Below are 18,999 nucleotides of genomic sequence, written 5' to 3'. Positions count from 1 at the left end.
CCCCCCCCCGGGTTGCTGCTGCTACGACCCCGAACGTCTATCTCTGATCTAAAAAGTCAAGGAAAGGTTGCCACCGCCTGGAGAATCCCTGTACCGACCCTCTCAGGGCAAATTTGATCCTTTCTAGCTGAATATAGCTAGCCATATCGTTAATCCAAGTTTCAACGCTTGGAGGCCTCGCGTCCTTCCATTGAATTAATATCCTTCGTCGAGCCACTAGGGATGCAAAGGCCAGTATTCCGGCCTCCCTAGCCTCCTGTACCCCCGGTTCTACCCCGACCCCAAAGATCGCAAGCCCCCATCCTGGTTTGACCCTGGACCCCACCACCTTCGACACCGTCCTTGCCACCCCCTTCCAGAACCCTTCCAGCACCGGACATGCCCAGAACATATGCACATGGTTCGCTGGGCTTCCCAGACATCTGACACACCTGTCCTCACCCCCAAAGAACCGGCTCATCCTTGTCCCCGTCATGTGAGCTCTATGCAGCACCTTAAATTGAATGAGGCTCAGCCTCGCACACGAGGAGGAAGAATTGACCTTCTCCAGTGCATCCGCCCACGTCCCGTCTTCTATCTGCTCTCCCAGCTCCCCTTCCCACTTGGCTTTCAGCTCCTCCCCTGATGCTTCTTCCGCCTCCTGCATTATCTTGTAGATGTCTGATATCTTCCCCCCTCCGACCCAGACCCCCGAGAGCACCCTATCACTCGCCCCCTTACTGGGGAGCAGGGGGAACCCCTCCACCTGCCGTCTAGCAAATGCCTTCACTTGTAAATATCTGAACATGTTTCCCGGGGGGAGCTCAAACTTCTCCTCCAGCCCTCCCAGGCTCGCAAACCTCCCCTCTATAAACAGGTCCTTCAGCTGCCGTATGCCCACCCTGTACCAGCTCTGAAATCCCCCGTCGATGTTCCCCGGGATGAATCTATGGTTCCCTCTTATTGGCGCCGCCAACAGACCTCCCATTTCCCCCCTATGTCGCCTCCACTGCCCCCATATCTTGAGGGTGGCCGCCACCACCGGGCTCGTGGTGTACCTCGTGGGGGGGAGCGGCCATGGTGCCGTTACTAGGGCCCCCAGGCTTGTGTTGCCACAGGACGCCCTCTCCATTCGTTTCCAAGCTGCCCCCTCCCCTTCCATCATCCACTTGCGCACCATTGACACATTTGCCGCCCAGTAGTACCCCGAAAGATTGGGTAGTGCCAGCCCTCCACTGTCCCTACTCCGCTCCAAAAAGACCCTCCTCACCCTTGGGGTGCCATGCGCCCACACGTAGCTCATGATGCTACTCGTCACCTTTTTGAAGAAGGCCCTAGGGAGGAAGATGGGCAAGCACTGAAATAAAAACAAGAACCTTGGGAGGACCGTCATTTTGATTGACTGCACCCTCCCCGCCAGCGACAACGGTACCATGTCCCACCTCTTAAATTCCTCCTCCATCTGTTCCACCAGCCTGGAAAAGTTCAACTTGTGGAGGGTCCCCCAGTTCCTTGCCACCTGCACCCCTAAGTACCTAAAGCTCTTTCCTGCTCGCTTGAAGGGGAGTCTCCCAATACCCTCTCCCTGGTCCCCCGGGTGTATCACAAAAACCTCGCTTTTGCCCAAATTTAGTTTGTACCCCGAAAAGTCCCCAAACTCTGCTAATAGTTCCATTATCTCCGGCATTCCCCCTTCTGGGTCTGCCACGTACAGCAGTAGATCATCCGCATACAGCGATACTCGATGTTCCTCCCCTCCCCTAGTCAGTCCTCTCCACCCCCCTGAACCCCTCAGTGCCATCGCCAACGGTTCAATCGCCAGTGCGAAAAGTAGGGGGGATAGGGGACATCCCTGCCTGGTCCCTCGGTGGAGCCCGAAATACTCCGACCTCCTCCCGTTTGTCACTACACTCGCCGTCGGGGCCGAGTAGAGCAGCTTCACCCACTTAATAAAGCCTTCCCCAAACCCAAACCGTTCCAACGTCTCCCACAGGTACTCCCACTCCACCCTATCGAATGCCTTCTCCGCGTCCAGCGCTACCACTATCTCAGCCTCCCCCTCCACTGCCGGCATCATAATTACATTCAGCAATCTCCGCACGTTCGTGTTGAGCTGCCGCCCCTTCACGAACCCCGTCTGGTCCTCATGGATTACCCCTGGCACACAATCCTCTATTCTAGCTGCCAGGATCTTTGCCAGCAACTTGGCATCCACGTTCAGAAGCGAGATAGGCCTGTAGGACCCGCACTGCACGGGGTCTTTATCCCGCTTCAATATCAGGGAGATCAGAGCCTGCGACATTGTCGGGGGCAGAACCCCCCCCTCTCGCGCCTCATTAAAGGCTCGTACCAGTACCGGTCCCACCAAGTCCACATTTTTCTTATAGAATTCCACCGGGAACCCATCTGGCCCCGGCGCCTTCCCCGCCTGCATCTGACCTATTCCCTTGACTAGCTCCTCTAGCCCTATTGGCGCCCCCAGCCCTTCTACCAGCCCCTCCTGGACCCTTGGGAACCTCAATTTGTTTAGGAAGTCCTCCATTCCCCCTCTCCTCGTCGGCGGCTCAGACCGATACAACTCCTTGTAAAAATCCCTGAAGACCCCGTTCACTTCTTGCCCCTTCTGCACTACCTTCCCGCCCCTCTCCTTCACTCCCCCAATCTCCCTAGCCGCATCTCGTTTGCGAAGCTGGTGTGCCAGCATCCTGCTCGCCTTTTCCCCATACTCATAAACCGCGCCCTGTGCCCTTCTCCACTGCGTCTCTGCCTTCCTGGTGGTCAGCAGGTCGAACTTGACCTGCAGGCTGCGCCGTTCTCCCAGCAGCCCCTCCTCTGGTGCCTCCGCATATCTCCTATCCACTTCCAATAGCTCCCCCACCAGCCTCTCCCTCTCCTGCCTCTCCTTTCTTTCTCTGTGCGCCCTTATGGAGATCAGCTCTCCCCTGATCACTGCCTTCAGGGCCTCCCAGACCATCCCCACCTGCACCTCACCCGTGTCATTCAAGTCCAGATAGCTCTCAATGCTCTTCCGGACCCTTTTACACACCTCGTCGTCCGCTAACAGCCCCACATCCAGCCGCCACAACGGGCGCTGGTCCCTCGCCTCCCCCATTTCCACATCCACCCAATGTGGTGCATGATCAGAGATCGCAATGGCCGAGTACTCAGCTTCCCGTACCCTCGGGATCAGCCCCCTGCTCAACACGAAGAAATCGATTCTGGAGTACACTCTATGGACGTGGGAGAAAAAGGAATACTCCCTCGCCCTCGGCCTACCAAACCTCCATGGGTCTACTCCTCCCATCTGCTCCATGTACCCCCTCAGCACTTCTGCCGCTGCCGGCCTCCTATTGGTCCTTGAGCTCGATCTGTCTAGCCCGGGGTCCAGCACTGTGTTAAAGTCCCCCCCCATGATCAAGCCCCCTGCCTCCAGTCCCGGAATGAGGCCCAATAGGCGCCTCATAAAACCCGCGTCATCCCAGTTCGGGGCATATACGTTGACCATCACCACTTTCTCCCCCTGCAGCTTACCCTTCACCATCACATACCTACCCTCCTTATCCGCCACCACCTCCTCCGCCACGAACGACACCCTCTTTCCCACCAGAATCGCCACCCCCCGGTTCTTTGCGTCCAATCCAGAGTGGAACACCTGTCCCACCCACCCCCTTCTCAGGCGAACCTGGTCCACTACCTTCAAATGGGTCTCCTGTAACATTGCTACATCAGCCTTCAGTCCCTTCAGGTGTGAGAATACCCTTGATCTCTTGACCGGCCCATTCAACCCCCTCACGTTCCAAGTGATCAGCCGGGTCGCGGGACGACCCGCCCCCCTCCCCTGCCGATTAGCCATGTCCTGTTCCCTGCTCGCCCCGGGTCGACCCTCCCCTTCTGACCCGCTCCCCATGGCGATGTCCCCCTCCCCCCACCTCTCCAGTCCTCCACTTCTCGTTTCTGGTCTTTTCAGCAGCAACCCGGTGTCCCTCCCTAACCCCCCTCCCCCCCCAGGCTAGGACCCCTCCTAGCCGCGATGTACCCTCCATTGTACTCCCGTAAGTCAGCTGGTTCACGCTGACCCGGCTGCTCCTGCCACACTCCGACTCCCCCCGGCTCGGGGGGGGGGCCTCCCCCCCCTTGCCACTCCTCCCTGGCCCCGCTCCAGCACGGGAAAGGTCGCCATTGCTAGCCACGCCCCGCACTCCTCCCCTCCCCCCCTCCTCTGCCCCGCGCGCGGGAAAACAGAGGAAAGCCCGCGCTTTCGCCCTGCCACACCCCACCCCGCCATCTTCAGTTCCACCCCCGTCCCCGTCCATGCCTGTAAAAGAACCCCCCCTAGGAGCCCATATCCCCGATCTGCTCTCCCCCCCCGTCCCGCCTCCCCAACTTAACATTATAAATAACAGATAAATAACAAATAACAATGTACTTAACAGTCGCCCTCTACCAAACAGCATAAATAACCATAAATAACCATGAATAACCACAATAACAATAACTAAGGGAAGTTGGCAAAGGGGGAAAAAACATCAGAAGAAAAACCACAGCAAGAGTTCAAAATCCAAACAAAGAATTCAGCTGAAAGTACCCGAGCGGCTACGGCCGCCAAGTATCCCCTGGGTCTAATTCGAGTCCAGTTTCTCTTCCTGCACAAAGGCCCACGCCTCCTCTGGGGACTCAAAATAGTGGTGTTGGTTCCTGTAGGTGACCCACAAGCGCGCTGGCTGCAGCATTCCGAACCTGATCCGTTTTGCATGTAGCACCGCCTTCGTCCGGTTGTACCGGGCCCGCCGCTTTGCCACCTCCGCACTCCAGTCCTGGTAGACCCTCACTGTCGAATTCTCCCACTTGCTGCTCCTTTCCCTCTTGGCCCACTCCAGCACTCTTTCACGGTCGCTGAGTCGCTGGAACCGCACCAGCACCGCCCTCGGGGGCTCATTTGCTCTTGGCCTCCTAGCCATGACCCTGTAGGCCTCTTCCAGCTCCAGGGGCGAAGGGACGGCCCCTGCCCCCATCAGGGAGCTCAGCATTTCTGCTACATATCCCGGGAGGTCTGACCCCTCCAGGCCTTCTGCCAGGCCCAAGATCCTCAGGTTCTTCCGCCTCATTCGGGTATCCAGCTCCTCAAAACGGCTCTGCCATTTCAGGTGGAGTGCCTCGTGCACCTCTACCTTTCCCACGAGGACCGTGGCCTCCTCCTCCCTCGCAGTCATCTCCTGTTGCAGCTCCCGAATCGACGCCTCTTGGGTCGCCTGGGCTCCCATCAGCCTGGTGGTCGTCGCATTCATTGACTCCAAGAGCTCCATTTTCAGCTCCGTAAAGAAGCGCAGGAGAGCGGCCTGCTGCTCCTCCGCCCATTTCCTCCATTCCTCGGGTGCACCACCGGCCGCCATTTTGGTCTTCTTCCCCCGCTTTTTTTTGGGAGCTGCTGTTGCTCTTTTTACCACCCCACTCCGGGTACCGACCATAAAGTTGGTCTGGTTCTCTTCAGGGAGCCTTCCCCCACCGGGATTTGTCCTTACAGCGCCGTTGGGGCCCTCCAATCGGCCCGAAAACACCTTTGTAGCAGGAGCAGCCAAACGTGCGACTTAGCTGGTCATAGCCGCAACCGGAAGTCCGCATTTGCCTTCTTAACTGCCGACTGAACCTGCACATTAACTTTAAGAGAATCGTGAACAAGGACTCCCAAGTCCCTTTGTGCTTCTGATTTTCTAAGTATTTCCCCATTTAGAAAATAGTCTAAGCCTAGATTCCTCCTTCCAAAGTGCATAACCCCACACTTTTCCACATTGTATTTCATTTGCCACTTCATTGCCCACTCTTCTAGCTTGTCCAAGTCCTTCTGCAGCCCCCTTGCTTCCTCAATACTACCTGTCCCTCTACAGATCTTTGTATCATCTGCAAACTTAGCAACAGTGCCTTCAGTACCTTCTTCCAGATCATTAATGTATATTGTGAAAAGTTGTGGTTCCAGCACAGACCCCTGAGGCATATTTATTCTGCTAAATAATAGTTATACAGTGATTAAAATTTTTATCCTGTTCAAAAAGAATAACTCTACACAGTTCTATAGTAATAAACTTATATCCTGCTGAATAAACAGTTATATTGTAATTACCTTTACTCTACCAATTAGCCTGTAGCTTCTCAAATATGCACTCTGATAGGAAATGATCACACTGTTGTCAGTAAGAAGTCTTACAACACCAGGTTAAAGTCCAACAGGTTTGTTTCAAACACTAGCTTTCGGACCACTGCTCCCTCCTCAGGTGAATGAAGAGATATGTTCCAGAAACGTATATATAGACAGATTCAAAGATGCCAGACAATGCTTAGAATGAGAGAATTTGCAGGTAATTAAATCTTTTCAGATGCAGAGATAGGGGTAAGTCTATGTTAAAGAGGTGTGAATTGTCTCAAGCCAGGACAGTTGGTAGGATTTCGCAAGCCCAGGCCAGATGGTGGGGGATGAATGTAATGCGACATGAATTCCAGGTCCCGGTTGAGGCCGTACTCACGTGTGCGGAACTTGGCTATAAGTTTCTGCTCAGCGATTCTGCGTTGTCCAGCGTCCTGAAGGCCGCCTTGGAGAACGCTTACCCGGAGATCAGAGGCTGAATGAACGGACATCGCGCGACAATTACCAGGCAGGAATGTTCCCTTCCAGTCGGGGAACACTTCAGCAGTCAAGGGCATTCAGCCTCTGATCTCCAGATATGTGGTGGCGGGGGGATATGGAAGCTTGAAGCAAAATACAGGCTGTATTAAATTTTAAACAAAAATAAAGTGACCCTAAATATTCAGGTCTAGTGAATCCAGATGATTGGAACCCTGGACGGGATTCTCTGACCCCCCAGCCGGGTCGGAGATTCGCCGGGGACCGGCGTCAATCTCGCCCCCGCCGTGTCCCGAAGTTTCCGCCTCCAGATATTCGGCAGGGGCGGGAATTGCGCCGCGTTGGCGGGCCTCCCCCCACCGATTCTCCGGCCCGCAATGGACCGAAGTCCCGCCACTGTCAAGCCTCTCCCGCCAGCGTGGATCAAACCACCTACCTTACCGGCGGGAGTAGGCGGCGCGGGCGGGTTCTGGGGTCCTGTGGGGGCGCGGGGCGATCTGGCCCTGGGGGGTGCCCACACGGTGGCCTGGCCCGCGATCGGGGCCCACCGATCGGTGGGCAGGCCTGTGCTGTGGGGGCACTCTTTTCCTTCCGCCTTCGCCATAGTCTTCACCATGGCGGAGACGGAAGTAACTCCCTCCCCTGCGCATGCATGGGGATGACGTCAGCAGCCGCTGACGCTCCAGCGCATGCGCGGACTTCCTCTGGCCGCCAAAGTCTCTTTGGCCCCAGCTGGCGTGGTGCCAAAGGCCTTCCACGCCAGCCGGCGGAGCGCCAACCACTCCGGCGCGGGCCTAGCCCCTCAATGTTAGGGCTTGGCCCCTAAAGGTGCGGAGACTTCCGCACCTTTAGGGTGGCCCGACGCCAGAGTGGTTCACGCCACTCCATCACACCGGGACCCCGCCGGGGAGGGGAGAATCCCGGCCCCTGTTCTAATGATGACAAAACTTCAGCCTATTACCAAGAAGAAACTACTCAGCAACTCTACTAGATGCTGCAGTGCTAAGTGTTGTTTTTTGTCACTTATACCTACATCAGTACTCAGTGTGAAAATTGATAGTGAGCATCAATTTTGTCCATCATATCTGGCTTGCATAAGTTTCCCTCATAGATAGTGAACCATTAGCTCCTGCACAGCGCAGGAGAAAATATTTCAAGACATTGAATGATTACCCTCTTCCCTCACACCATCTCTGCTACTGTTTCCACAGACTTCATGCTTCAGATGAAGTGATAGTGTTTAGTTTGACAATTTTTTTTTTAATTTAGAGAGCCCAATTATTTTTTTTTCCAGTTAAGGGGCAATTTAGTGTGGTCAATCCACCTAACCACATCTTTTTGGTTGTGGGGGTGAAACCCACGCAGACATGGGGAGAATGTGAAAACTCCACATGGACAGTGACCCAGGGCCGGGATTCGAACCCGGGTCCTCAGCGCCGCAATCCCAGTGCTAACCACTGTGCCACGTGCCACCCCAGTTTGACAATGGTAACTGGAAGTCAATGTTTAATTTAGGTCTCAGACTTTAGTTACAGAATAAGGATGAACAATGTTACTTCTACTACAGGATCCAGAGTGAGTGAGATGGTTCTGGCCTAGTTACCTTAGATCCTGATCTTTTCAGGTATAAAAGTGTGACCAGGAATTGATAACGTTGAACTATACTGCCACAGTCTGGAGCTCTCGAGGCACCACCTCATACCATCTTGAAACCAATGTCTGTCCTGTGAATATACTTAATGGAATATTCTGCAGTTGAATGAGTGTTAGACATCTAAGTTTACATCCTGTGTTAGACAGCGAGAGGACTTCACTTCCTTTCCTCCTTTCCTATAGTTTCAACAATTCAGTTTCTATTTGGAGAACCCTTTATCCTCAAGAGTGTTGTCCCACACTTCCCATTCAGAGAGATTGGTTGAGGATAAGGCAATCGATTCACATTATGCAACACTGTCTTCAGTTAGAGATGGAGAATGTTGGGAGAATGTGATGGTCCAGGAACTGAACTGATCCATCACAAGATACTTAAGGGGAGGAGAACCTTTAGGTAACATTCATTAAGGGTAGGGTAGCTCAAGAAGCAGAGGGTTGGGCGGCAATTAGGTCAACAGGTTTGAAGGTCACGTAGCTCTCGGGATAGACTCTCATTCCAAATCTCTACTCGTTTGAACAGTGGCATTTCAAAAGGATGAATGAGTTTGAGAAAAATAGATGACCATTCTCATGGTGGTGCAGTCTGTGAAAAAAGGTCTGTGGAAACACCCATCACATCCAGAAAGTTCGTGTTCTTTGCAATTTCTAGGGACAGCATTGTTTTAATTTTCGGAAGAGTTCTGATTCTAGTCATCTCTCCCACATTGCATTTACCAGTCAGGCTGAAGATGGTCTATTAATTGGCTTGAAGTCCAAATTACAGGAGGCGGGAAATGTTAAAAAGATTGTTTCATATGTAGGAGCAGAATTAGGCCATTTGGCCCATTGCTCCATCATTCAACGAGATCATGACTGATCTGATATGATAATCCTCAACTCTGCCTGTCCGCCTTATCGCCATAACTCTTGAGTTCCTTCCTGACCTTCCTAATTATCCTTTTATTGCTTCCCACAAGGTGCAAGTTGGAACCACACCTCAGGACCAAAGAATTGTGGGATATGTTTCCTGCACTCATTTGCAAGCTTTGGCAGGTAAGCACACACTGATCAGTTCATTCACACATTTATTTGCCAATCCTAGCCTTTGCTTCATTTCAACCTCAATCCTTTTCCTTTAGTTTATTTCTTCTCCCTCAGCAGAGCAGAAGAATCAATCAACAGATTTCTCCAGGAACCAACTTTTCATATATGAGCAAACTCTCCCCAACCCTCCTGAATACTCCCCCCACAGCCACCCCCACCCTCACCAACTCCCCTTGCCATCTATCGCACCCAGCTATTCCAACACCCCCTGCCCTCCTCACCACCCTCAGTCAACGCCATATTCCACCCCACCCTGCCCATTTCAATTGCCCATGCCCATCCAGCTACCCCCACTCTCCTCAAACGCTCTCACTCTCACAAACTCTCCCGTTCTTGGCAGCTTTCAGTGAACTTCCTCTATCCTCCCTAACTCCATTTTTAAATTCCCCCATCCTTGACATGTCCTACCTTTCCTAACATTCACTGCCTTCCCCATCTCACCCGACCGTGCCATCACTGGACCCTTATCAACCCACCCCACGCACAACCCCACACAGCTTCTCCCTCTCGTGTACCAACATCCCCAACTCCCTCACCATGGTTAAGTCATAGCATCCCGCCCCCATCCTCGTTCAGTCTCCCAACAATTCCTCCTGCTCGCGCCAATGCACCTGTCCAACTACACCACCAAATCCCTTGCCAACTCCCCTTGTCAACACCCAACTCAACTCACCAACTCCTCTTGTCAGCTACCCTCACCAACTCCCAACTCAACTCACCAACTCCCCTTGTCAACTCCACAATTCCACCCACCAACTCCCCTTGGCAGCTACCCTCACCAACTCCCAACTCAACTCACCAACTCCCCTTGTCAACTCCACAATTCCACCCACCAACTCCCCTTGGCAGCTACCCTCACCAACTCCCAACTCCCAACTCCCGTTGTCAACTCCCCAGGTTGACTCGCCAACTCCCCTTGTCAACTCCTCAGCTCCATTGACTGAGTCCCCTCACCAACTCTCCAACTCCCCTTGTCAATTCCCCAATTCCACTCACCAACGTCCCTTGTGAACTCCCCAACTCCACTCCCAAACTCTCCTCACCAGCTGCCCTCACCAACGTTCTAACTCCCCGTGTCAACTCTGCAAGGAGCCTTCCCTGCTGGGCGTGCCAGTAGGAAATGACTCAAGTGTGGCCTCAGCAGGGAGAAACTCCCCGAAGCCAAAGAAAAGGGTAAAATGCCATTGAATAGTGGGGTGTTTCTTGACATTGCAGCCACTGAAAAACACCCCGCTAAATGCGTCCAAAGCCAAATATATATTTATTTCTCTTGAATGGCGCCCAATATGTTGTCCAATTTCCTGAGCATGATGGGTGGAAAAATGTTGAATCTCCCCTGTAGCTTCGTGGAAACTGAAAAGCCCGGCGTTAAGACGTACAAGCAGATTGTAGATATTTTGCAAGCACATTTTCCGCTGAAATTCTTGGTGATTGCAGAGTGCTTTAGAATCATAGAGTCCCTAAAGTGCAGAAGGAAGCCATTCAGTCCCTCGAGTCTGCACCAACCCTCTGAAACAGCACTCTACCTAGGTCCACTCCCCCGCCCTATCCTGGTAACCCTATCTAATCTTTTGAACACTTAAGGGGCAATTTAGCATGGCCAATCCACCTAACCTGCACATCTTTGGACTGTGGGAAGAAACCAGAGAACCCAGAGGAAATTCACGCAGACATTGGGAAAAGGGGCAAACTCCACACAGACAGTCATCGAATGCCGGAATTGAACCTGGGTCCATGGCACTGTGCCACCCATACATTCTGTGAAATGAAACCAAGAAGAGATGGAGTCAATTGCACAATTTGTGGCTGTACTTAAAACACTTGCAGAATATTGTGAGTTTGGATACATGTTGAATGACACTATTTGGAACAGATTGGTTTGTGGTCTCCACAGCAAAGTGAGTCAGAAATGCTTGCTAACTGAGAGTAATTTTACTCTGCAAAAGACTAAGGAAATCATTGTTTCTATGGCTGCAAAGGAAGTTCTGGAATTTAGTTTACGTACTTGAATACACAAAATGGCTGCTGAATCAACACCCAAGGATCTCAAGATTCATACATGTTGCCGATGTGCAAAGTCAGGGCATTCTGCTGTTGAATGTTGGTGTAAAGACGTGTAACGTCAAATCTATGGATAAAAGGACATGTAGAGCATGCCTGCAGGGGAAAAAAGCAAGCTCTAAATTAAAATAATAAGCAAAAACAAACCAAGACAGCACTTAAACAAAATAAAAGGAGTAGGGCGCTATTCTCTGGCCTTGTTGAGTTCTTGCTCAAGCGTAACAAGGCCAGTGAATAGCGGGAGAGCCCAAAAACGAGATCCCGCCAGGCACCAAACAGTTTGCGATGCAACCGGCCCGCTCCCAAAGGCAAAATCAGGTTCTCAACTTGGCGAGGCCAGAAACCAATTATCACCACTAAAACCCAATTTCCATACAACTAACGATAGCTACCCCTTTTCCAACGGCCTCCCATCATTCAGCGGCCTCCCCAGCAAGTGCTCATACTGCCGCCAATGAATACTCCTTTTTAAAAACATGGAAGGGCTTCTGTGGGGAGCTGAGGAGGTGAGTAGCCTTCATCCCAATCACATCCTGATGCCTGGACGCTGTGCCTGACACTACGGGAGGCAAGACCACACACGTCACATCCGAACACCCAGGGGATGGGACACAGTTCCAGAGACATGTCCATGGCTGGAGGGTGGGTGAGTGCCATGGGAATGGGGAGGCCTGGAGAGATGGGCAAAGGGTCCAGGGTTCAGTCCACATTGCAGAGGCATCATATGGTTGTGCAAAAAAGAGTTTAATGTGCTATACAACACCCTATTCCCGGTGGCGCTAACCCCCCCAACTCCCAAACCACTACTTCCACATCCCCTACCTATCCCCCCAAACTCTCCATCGGTGCACTCAGTGACGTTCAATGTGCTTGGCCCCCCCTAGCTCTACAGCTACATCTAGGTGTGTCCTCAGGATGCACATCTGATGTGGAGGCAGCCAGATGCTTACCTCATCCTCTGGCCCTCGATGCCCCTGGCGGGCATCCTCCAGGGGGCTCTGGAGCTGGAGGGCCCCGGTTCACTTGTCGGCGGCACTCAGTTGGCCAATTCCCCAACTCCATCCATCAACACCCATTGTCAACTCCCCTCACCAACTCCTCAACTCTCATTGTCAACTCACTAACTCCCCTCAACAACTCTCGTGGTCAACTCACCAATTTCCTTCAACATCTCTCCTTGTCAACTCCCCAACTCCCCTCACCAACTTTCCTGGTCAACTCCCCTCACCAACTCTCCTTGTCAACTCCCCTGAGCCTCTTGTCACCTCCCGATATCCACTCAGCATCTCCCCTTGTCAACCGCCCTCACCAACTAGCCTCAGTAACTCTCCGACTCCCCTTGTCAACTTCCCAATCCCTGTCATCAACTCCCCTGGCCAATTCCCCAACTCCATCCATCAACACCCATTGTCAACTCCCCTCACCAACTCCTCAACTCTCATTGTCAACTCACTAACTCCCCTCAACAACTCTCGTGGTCAACTCACCAATTTCCTTCAACATCTCTCCTTGTCAACTCCCCAACTCCCCTCACCAACTTTCCTGGTCAACTCCCCTCACCAACTCTCCTTGTCAACTCCCCAACTCCCCTCACCAACTGTCCTGGTCAACTCCCCTCACCAACTCCCCTCACCAACTCTGCATGTCAACCCCTCATGCCCACACACCATTTTCCCTGGTCAAATTTCCTCACCAGCTTCCCTCACCAACTCCTCTTGTCAACTCCACAACTCCACTCACCAACTCCCGTTGTCAACTCCCCTCACCAACTTCCCAAGTACCCTTATCAACTCCCCAAATCCCCTTGTCAACTCCCCTCAACAACCCACCTCACCAACACATCAACCCACTTCACTAACTCCCCAACTCCCCTCACCAACTCCCCAACTCCTCTTGTTAATTGCCCAACTCCACTCATCATTTCTCCTTGTCAACTGTCATCACCAATTCCCTTCACCAACCTTCCGACTCCCCATGTCAACTTCCCAACCCAAGTCACCAACTCCCCTTGTCAATTCCCCTCACCAACTCCTCAATTCCCCTAATCAATGTCCCAACTCAACTCACCAACCCTCATTGTCGACTCCGCTCACCAAATCCCCTACTTCATTCACCAACCCCCTTTGTTGACTCCGCTCACCAATTCAACAACTCCCCTTGCCAACTCCCCAACTCCCCATGTCAACTCCCTAACTCCCCTTGTCATTTCCTCAACTCCCCACACAACTCCCCACACAAATCCCCTTGTCAACTCCCCACACAACTCCCCTGGTCAATTCTCCAACTCCAGTCATCAAGTCCCCTTGGCAACTGTCCTGAGCATCTCTCCTCACCAACTCCCAGATCCCCTTATCTACTCCCCTCACCAACTCCCGAACTCCACTCACCATCTCCTATTCTCAACTCCCCTCACCAACTCCCTAACTTCTGTTGTCAACTCCCCAACTCCACTCACCACCTCCCCTTGTCGACTCTCCAACTCCACACACCAACTCCCATTCTCAACTCCCCTCACCATCTCCCCAACTCCCCTCACCAACTCTCCAACTCCACTCACCCCCTCACCTCGCCATCTCCACTCTACAACTCTAATTTTCAACTCCCCTCAACTACTCCCCTCACTAACTCCCCAACTCCCTTTGTCAACTCTCCAGTTCCCCTCACCAACTCTCCAACTCCGCTCACCCCCTCCCCTTGCCAACTCCACTCACCAACTCCCATTCTCAGCTACCCTCAGCTACTCCCCCCACTAACTCCCCAACTCCCCTTGTCAACTCCCTAACTCACCTCACTAACTCCCTTGTCAACTCCCCTCACCAACTCTTCAACTCCACTCATCCCCTTCCCTTGCCAACTCCACTCCCCTTGTCAACTCCTTAACTACACTCACCAATTCCCATTGTCACCTATCCTCATCAACTCCCTTCACCAATTCCCAACTCCCCTTGACAACTCCCAACTCCTCACACCAACTCCTCAATTCCCTTTTCTATCCAAGCTATTATGTATAATAGATTTGACAGGGCATGGGGGATTTACTTGCAACCAGAGTATCTTTTTCTGTATTAAGTTTTTGAAGAATCTACTTAATGCTGTTTTTATTTCCAATCTCAATTTAGCTGCTTGACCTGTTGCTCAGCAGTATAATATCTGGAAGCTCACCTTGAAGCTGGCCTATTTTCTTTTCAGTAAATACACAAATCAGATTTGTCCACTGAACTTTACTTCTTCCCTCTTGAATTAAATCCATGCTCTGGAGTCTTCCATCTTTTGGGTATTTAAAATTAGTTTTCAGTTTATATTATTGGAAGGACTCTCCGAGTGGATGAAGCATGCAAGTACTCTCACCCAACTCATTCTTTTTTCATGGCCGAGGAAATGTAAAGCTAAGAATTGCCATGGTCCGGTAAATATGGCGAGAACAAATTGGAAATGTCGGGAGTGTAACTGCTTGCAAGTTAAGCACGCCCAGTGCTGTTGGTTAATATAATTTACAGTCCACCTCTCTGCTGAAGGTGTCATGTGGCTACATGTTGATTTTCTGTTACATCAACCACTGTATTTAATTAAGAAAATGCTGCAGTGTTGTTAACATCTGCCTCTTACTTAGGAGATGCTGCCATTCGCTGTGAACAGATGGACCACCTGCTGGACTGGTTGGCTGAGTTCCAAAAATCTACCTCTTCAGCAAGTCCTTCCAATCCAGAGGATCTGCTGGCATTCGACGTCTTGTTAGGAGATCTCAACTTTGACAACTGCTCTTCAGGTGAGTTCTTGCTTCAGCACTGCCTGAGGGTGCAGTCACGATGGCTTGGGGCATTAATCCTCCAGTGGCATCTTGTCAGTCGTGTCATTGATTTGCCTGGTGAACTAAACTACATCTATGGTAAAACAAAATAGTCAGCACTACAGCTGCCCCAATGCTACCTACTAGATCCATGCAGAAGCCAGGCAACATTTAATTCTTACTCAGAACATTTACAAAGTCCAGACACACAGACTGTGTGCCATTCGCTGTCAGGGCTCTTTCCTCTCAAAGCTTTCACCACTTCACCATCTTCCCTGCGTCCTGTCTTTTAAGTGCCTTCCAAAAATCTTTCCTAAACACACACCAAAAATATCTCAACATCCTCCAGGAATTACTCATAAACTCCTTCCAAATATCTCTCCTACTCCATTCCAAGATCACTCCTAAACTACCTAGAAATCCACTTCTAAATTTTTTCCAAAAACCACTCTTAAACACCCTCCAAAAACCATCTCTAAATGCCTTCCAGAGATCTCTCCTCTCTCATCACTCTTAAATTCCCTCTTGACATGCTTAGCACTGACTAACTATAATTGACCCTGTCTGTAACATTGCATCCTGCCTAGCACTGACCAATGTAGCACAATGACAAACAACAAAGATCTATTCTGTCTGGATTGATGTTCATTAATCCTTTCAATGGTGCTGCCTCCATCCTGCTCTTACAACAGTGCAACACTTCCTCAGTTCAGCCTCTCCAACAGTGCAGCATTTCATCAAGACTGACCTAGCAACATGCAACGCTCACTCAGTACTATCCTTCATACAGTGCAGCACTCCCTTAGTACTGCCCCTCCGACAGTGTAGCACTTCTTCAGCACTGCCCCTCTGACAGTGTAGCACTTCTTCAGTACTGCCCCCTGACAGTGCAGCACTTCTTCAGTACTGCCCCCTGACAGTGCAGCACTTCTTCAGTACTGCCCCTGTGACCAAGCAGCACTCCCTCAGTACTGCCGATCCAAGAATGCAATGGCGGTCCCTCAGCACTCCAACAGTGCAACACTCCCTCAGTGCTGTCCCTCCAATAATGCAGCACTCTTTTAGCACTGCCCCTTCAACCAGTGTAGCACTCCCTCAATACTGCCCTTCAATCAGTGCAGCACTTTCTCAGTACTGCCCCTCTGACCATTCAGTGCTCCCTCGTGTTAGAATACCAGGCCAGACCCCAACATTTGTTGGAATGCCAGATGAGAACCCCATAACAATTTTTTTTAATTTGTAAAATTGCTTGGAAAGGATACTTCACCCCAAGAGTGATGACTCTGACCAAATGGGTACCTTTTACGTTAAAACAAACTTTAAATTAAACACAGAATTAACCACATTACCATCAAAGAAATAGCTTTACAATTATCAGTGAAACAGTTCTTAAATAAAAGGAAACACTTGGCAACTTACAATCTACACCTGTCACTAATTCCAGTTAAGCAGTCAAATACAGTTCAAATACCACTTATAAATAAAGTTAAGAGAACAGGTTACTTGTTTAGCTGTGTAGAGACTTTTGGAAAGAGTTCCTTTCAAGAGCAGATCAAGTACACTTCTGCTCAATCTAATAGCATTTGGCGAAACTGCTGTTCAACTGAAAATCCTATAACAAACTGCAAAACTACAGACAGACCTGGCTCTTCCCATTAATTACATAATCTGTATCCCACTAAGTTCCATGACCTGCTGAGCTAGGAATAAACACCACTCCCTCATAAATTATCTGCACTCCAGGGAATATCCAGCAACCAAAACACAATTCCATTAATCCTTTATCTGGAACTAAGTAAGTGCTTGGAATCAATCATTACCTCACCTTTTACAATTCTTTAATTACAGCTTTAGTAGACATACTGCCTGTATGTAATTTAAACCAGGGTTTTTAATACCATTACCGCAACATAATATAAAATAAAATATATAACAATTTCTGCTACATTCATTAAATCAGGACTGACCATCCATCAGTGCAGCACTTCACCAGTACTGTCCATCCAACAGAGCAGCACTTTCTCATTACTGGAACGCGTCTTTACCCTGTGAACCCTCTGACACAGGTGAGAGAGCTAACACAGAGCCATGGTTGATACCCTCAGCTCCCAAATTTGGATGGGGGTTCACAGCTTACCTGCGGTCCAGCTAAATGTTTTATCCATGCGGCTGACAAAAACTGTGCAGATTTTAAACTGCAGCCTTTAAAGAAAGATTTCAGTTCAGAGAATCTTCAAACGCTGGGTTACAGAGACATACATGTGTTCAAGGAATGAATATGAACAGTTTGAGAGTTGGGACAATGAGTGTCAGCGGTTTGAGGATTGTGTTGGGAAGATACGTGTGAGGAGTTTGAGCTTAATGAATTAGAAGGGCTTGAGTTTGAGTCTTACTCAAGGTTCGAGCGTGTAATCCAGAATGCACTTCAGTACTGAGGGAGAGCTGCATTGTCAAATGAGACAGTAAAGTTCCACCCTTGGTGGTCACACTGCACTTTAATATTGATATCTTCATCCATATTCTCTGCTCAAGTAACAACACTATAAACATCTTACTGGTCATTTATGTTACTGTTTGTGGATCTTGCTTTGTGTAAAATGATTGCTCCATTTGTCTACATAACAACAGTCTCAGATCTTAATAGAAAGGAATTAATTGAAACAAAATGCTTTGGGATGTTTCTGAGAAATGTGAACCATAAATGAATGTCTTGCTACTGATGTGGAGACTTCAGCAGTCAAGGACATTCAGCCTCTGATCTCCGGGTCAGCATTCTACAAGGAGGCCTTCAGGAGACGCGACAACGCAAAATTGCTGAGCAAAAACTTATAGCTAAGTTCCGCACGCATGAATGCGGACTCAACCGGGATCTGGGATTCATCTCGCATTACATTCGGCCCCCACCAACAAGCCTGGACTTGCAGAGGCCTACCGACTGAACTGGCTTGGGACAATTCACACCTCTTTAACCTGGAGTTACCCCTCTCTCTGCATCTTTGATGATTTGATTGCCTGCAGGTGCTCGCATTCCGGGGCATCTCTGACTGTGTCTATATAAACATTTCTGGAACAAGCCTTTCCATTCACCTGAAGAAGGAGCCGTGCTCCGAAAGCTCGTGTTTGAAACAAACCTGTTGGACTTTAGCCTGGTGTTGTAAGACTTCTTACTGTCTTGCTACTGGTTAAGGTTGCCAACTCTGGCAGCACGTATTCCAGGAGATGTCAGTGTAAGTGAGGTCTCAGAAAGCTGCCAAGATAGTGTGAGCGAGTTCAAAGAGGGCACAAGAGGAGAAAACACAGCGCAGCCTTTATCAAACTTAATTAAAAGCAGATTTTATTTCAGCTAAAACGTCCTGTATAAATTCTCACCAATTCATACAACTGTTTCATTTTTTTAAATATCAGCTAGGACTAAGATAAAAGCTTCTTTACCTCAAGTCATGACATTCATGAGCTCAGTACCCTGTGTGCGATCTGAACCAGTGCCAAGTTCTGCTTTAAGTCATCAGGCTGCTAAATGTGCAATGAGGTCACCACTTTACAATGAATAATAAGCTTGGGTGTCCAAATTATTGTGCATATTCATTTATTTGACGGGGTGTTTATTTGCTATAACCTGTTTCGATACATATTTGTAATAAAATACATTTTTTCTTTAAATATTAATTTATTTACTTAAAGTAATGTTTTAAAATCTATCGGATTGTTTCAGTAGCCACCAGGAGATTGATGTTGATTCTGGTAGACACCCACCCATTCTGGGGAGTTGGCAACCCTACTCCCAGCGTAGGGGCGGTGTCACGTTACTTGGGCTCCCTCTCCT

General features: G+C 50.1%; 1 protein-coding gene across 3 annotated transcripts in view; it reads left to right on the top strand.

Annotated features, from left to right (window-relative positions):
- The window catches only part of smpd3 (sphingomyelin phosphodiesterase 3), a 553,709-nt gene that overhangs the window by 458,416 nt on the left and 76,294 nt on the right, over positions 1 to 18,999 (top strand). For all 3 annotated transcript variants that reach the window (XM_038806945.1, XM_038806948.1, XM_038806947.1), the window contains exons 5-6: positions 9,202 to 9,277; positions 15,000 to 15,155. In XM_038806945.1, the coding sequence (XP_038662873.1) occupies positions 9,202 to 9,277; positions 15,000 to 15,155 (232 nt within the window). The remainder of the gene's footprint in view (positions 1 to 9,201; positions 9,278 to 14,999; positions 15,156 to 18,999) is intronic.

This window comes from Scyliorhinus canicula, chromosome 9, assembly GCF_902713615.1.
Source record: "Scyliorhinus canicula chromosome 9, sScyCan1.1, whole genome shotgun sequence".
Classification (NCBI taxonomy): domain Eukaryota; kingdom Metazoa; phylum Chordata; class Chondrichthyes; order Carcharhiniformes; family Scyliorhinidae; genus Scyliorhinus; species Scyliorhinus canicula.
This window is presented reverse-complemented; position numbering and strand designations above follow the sequence as displayed.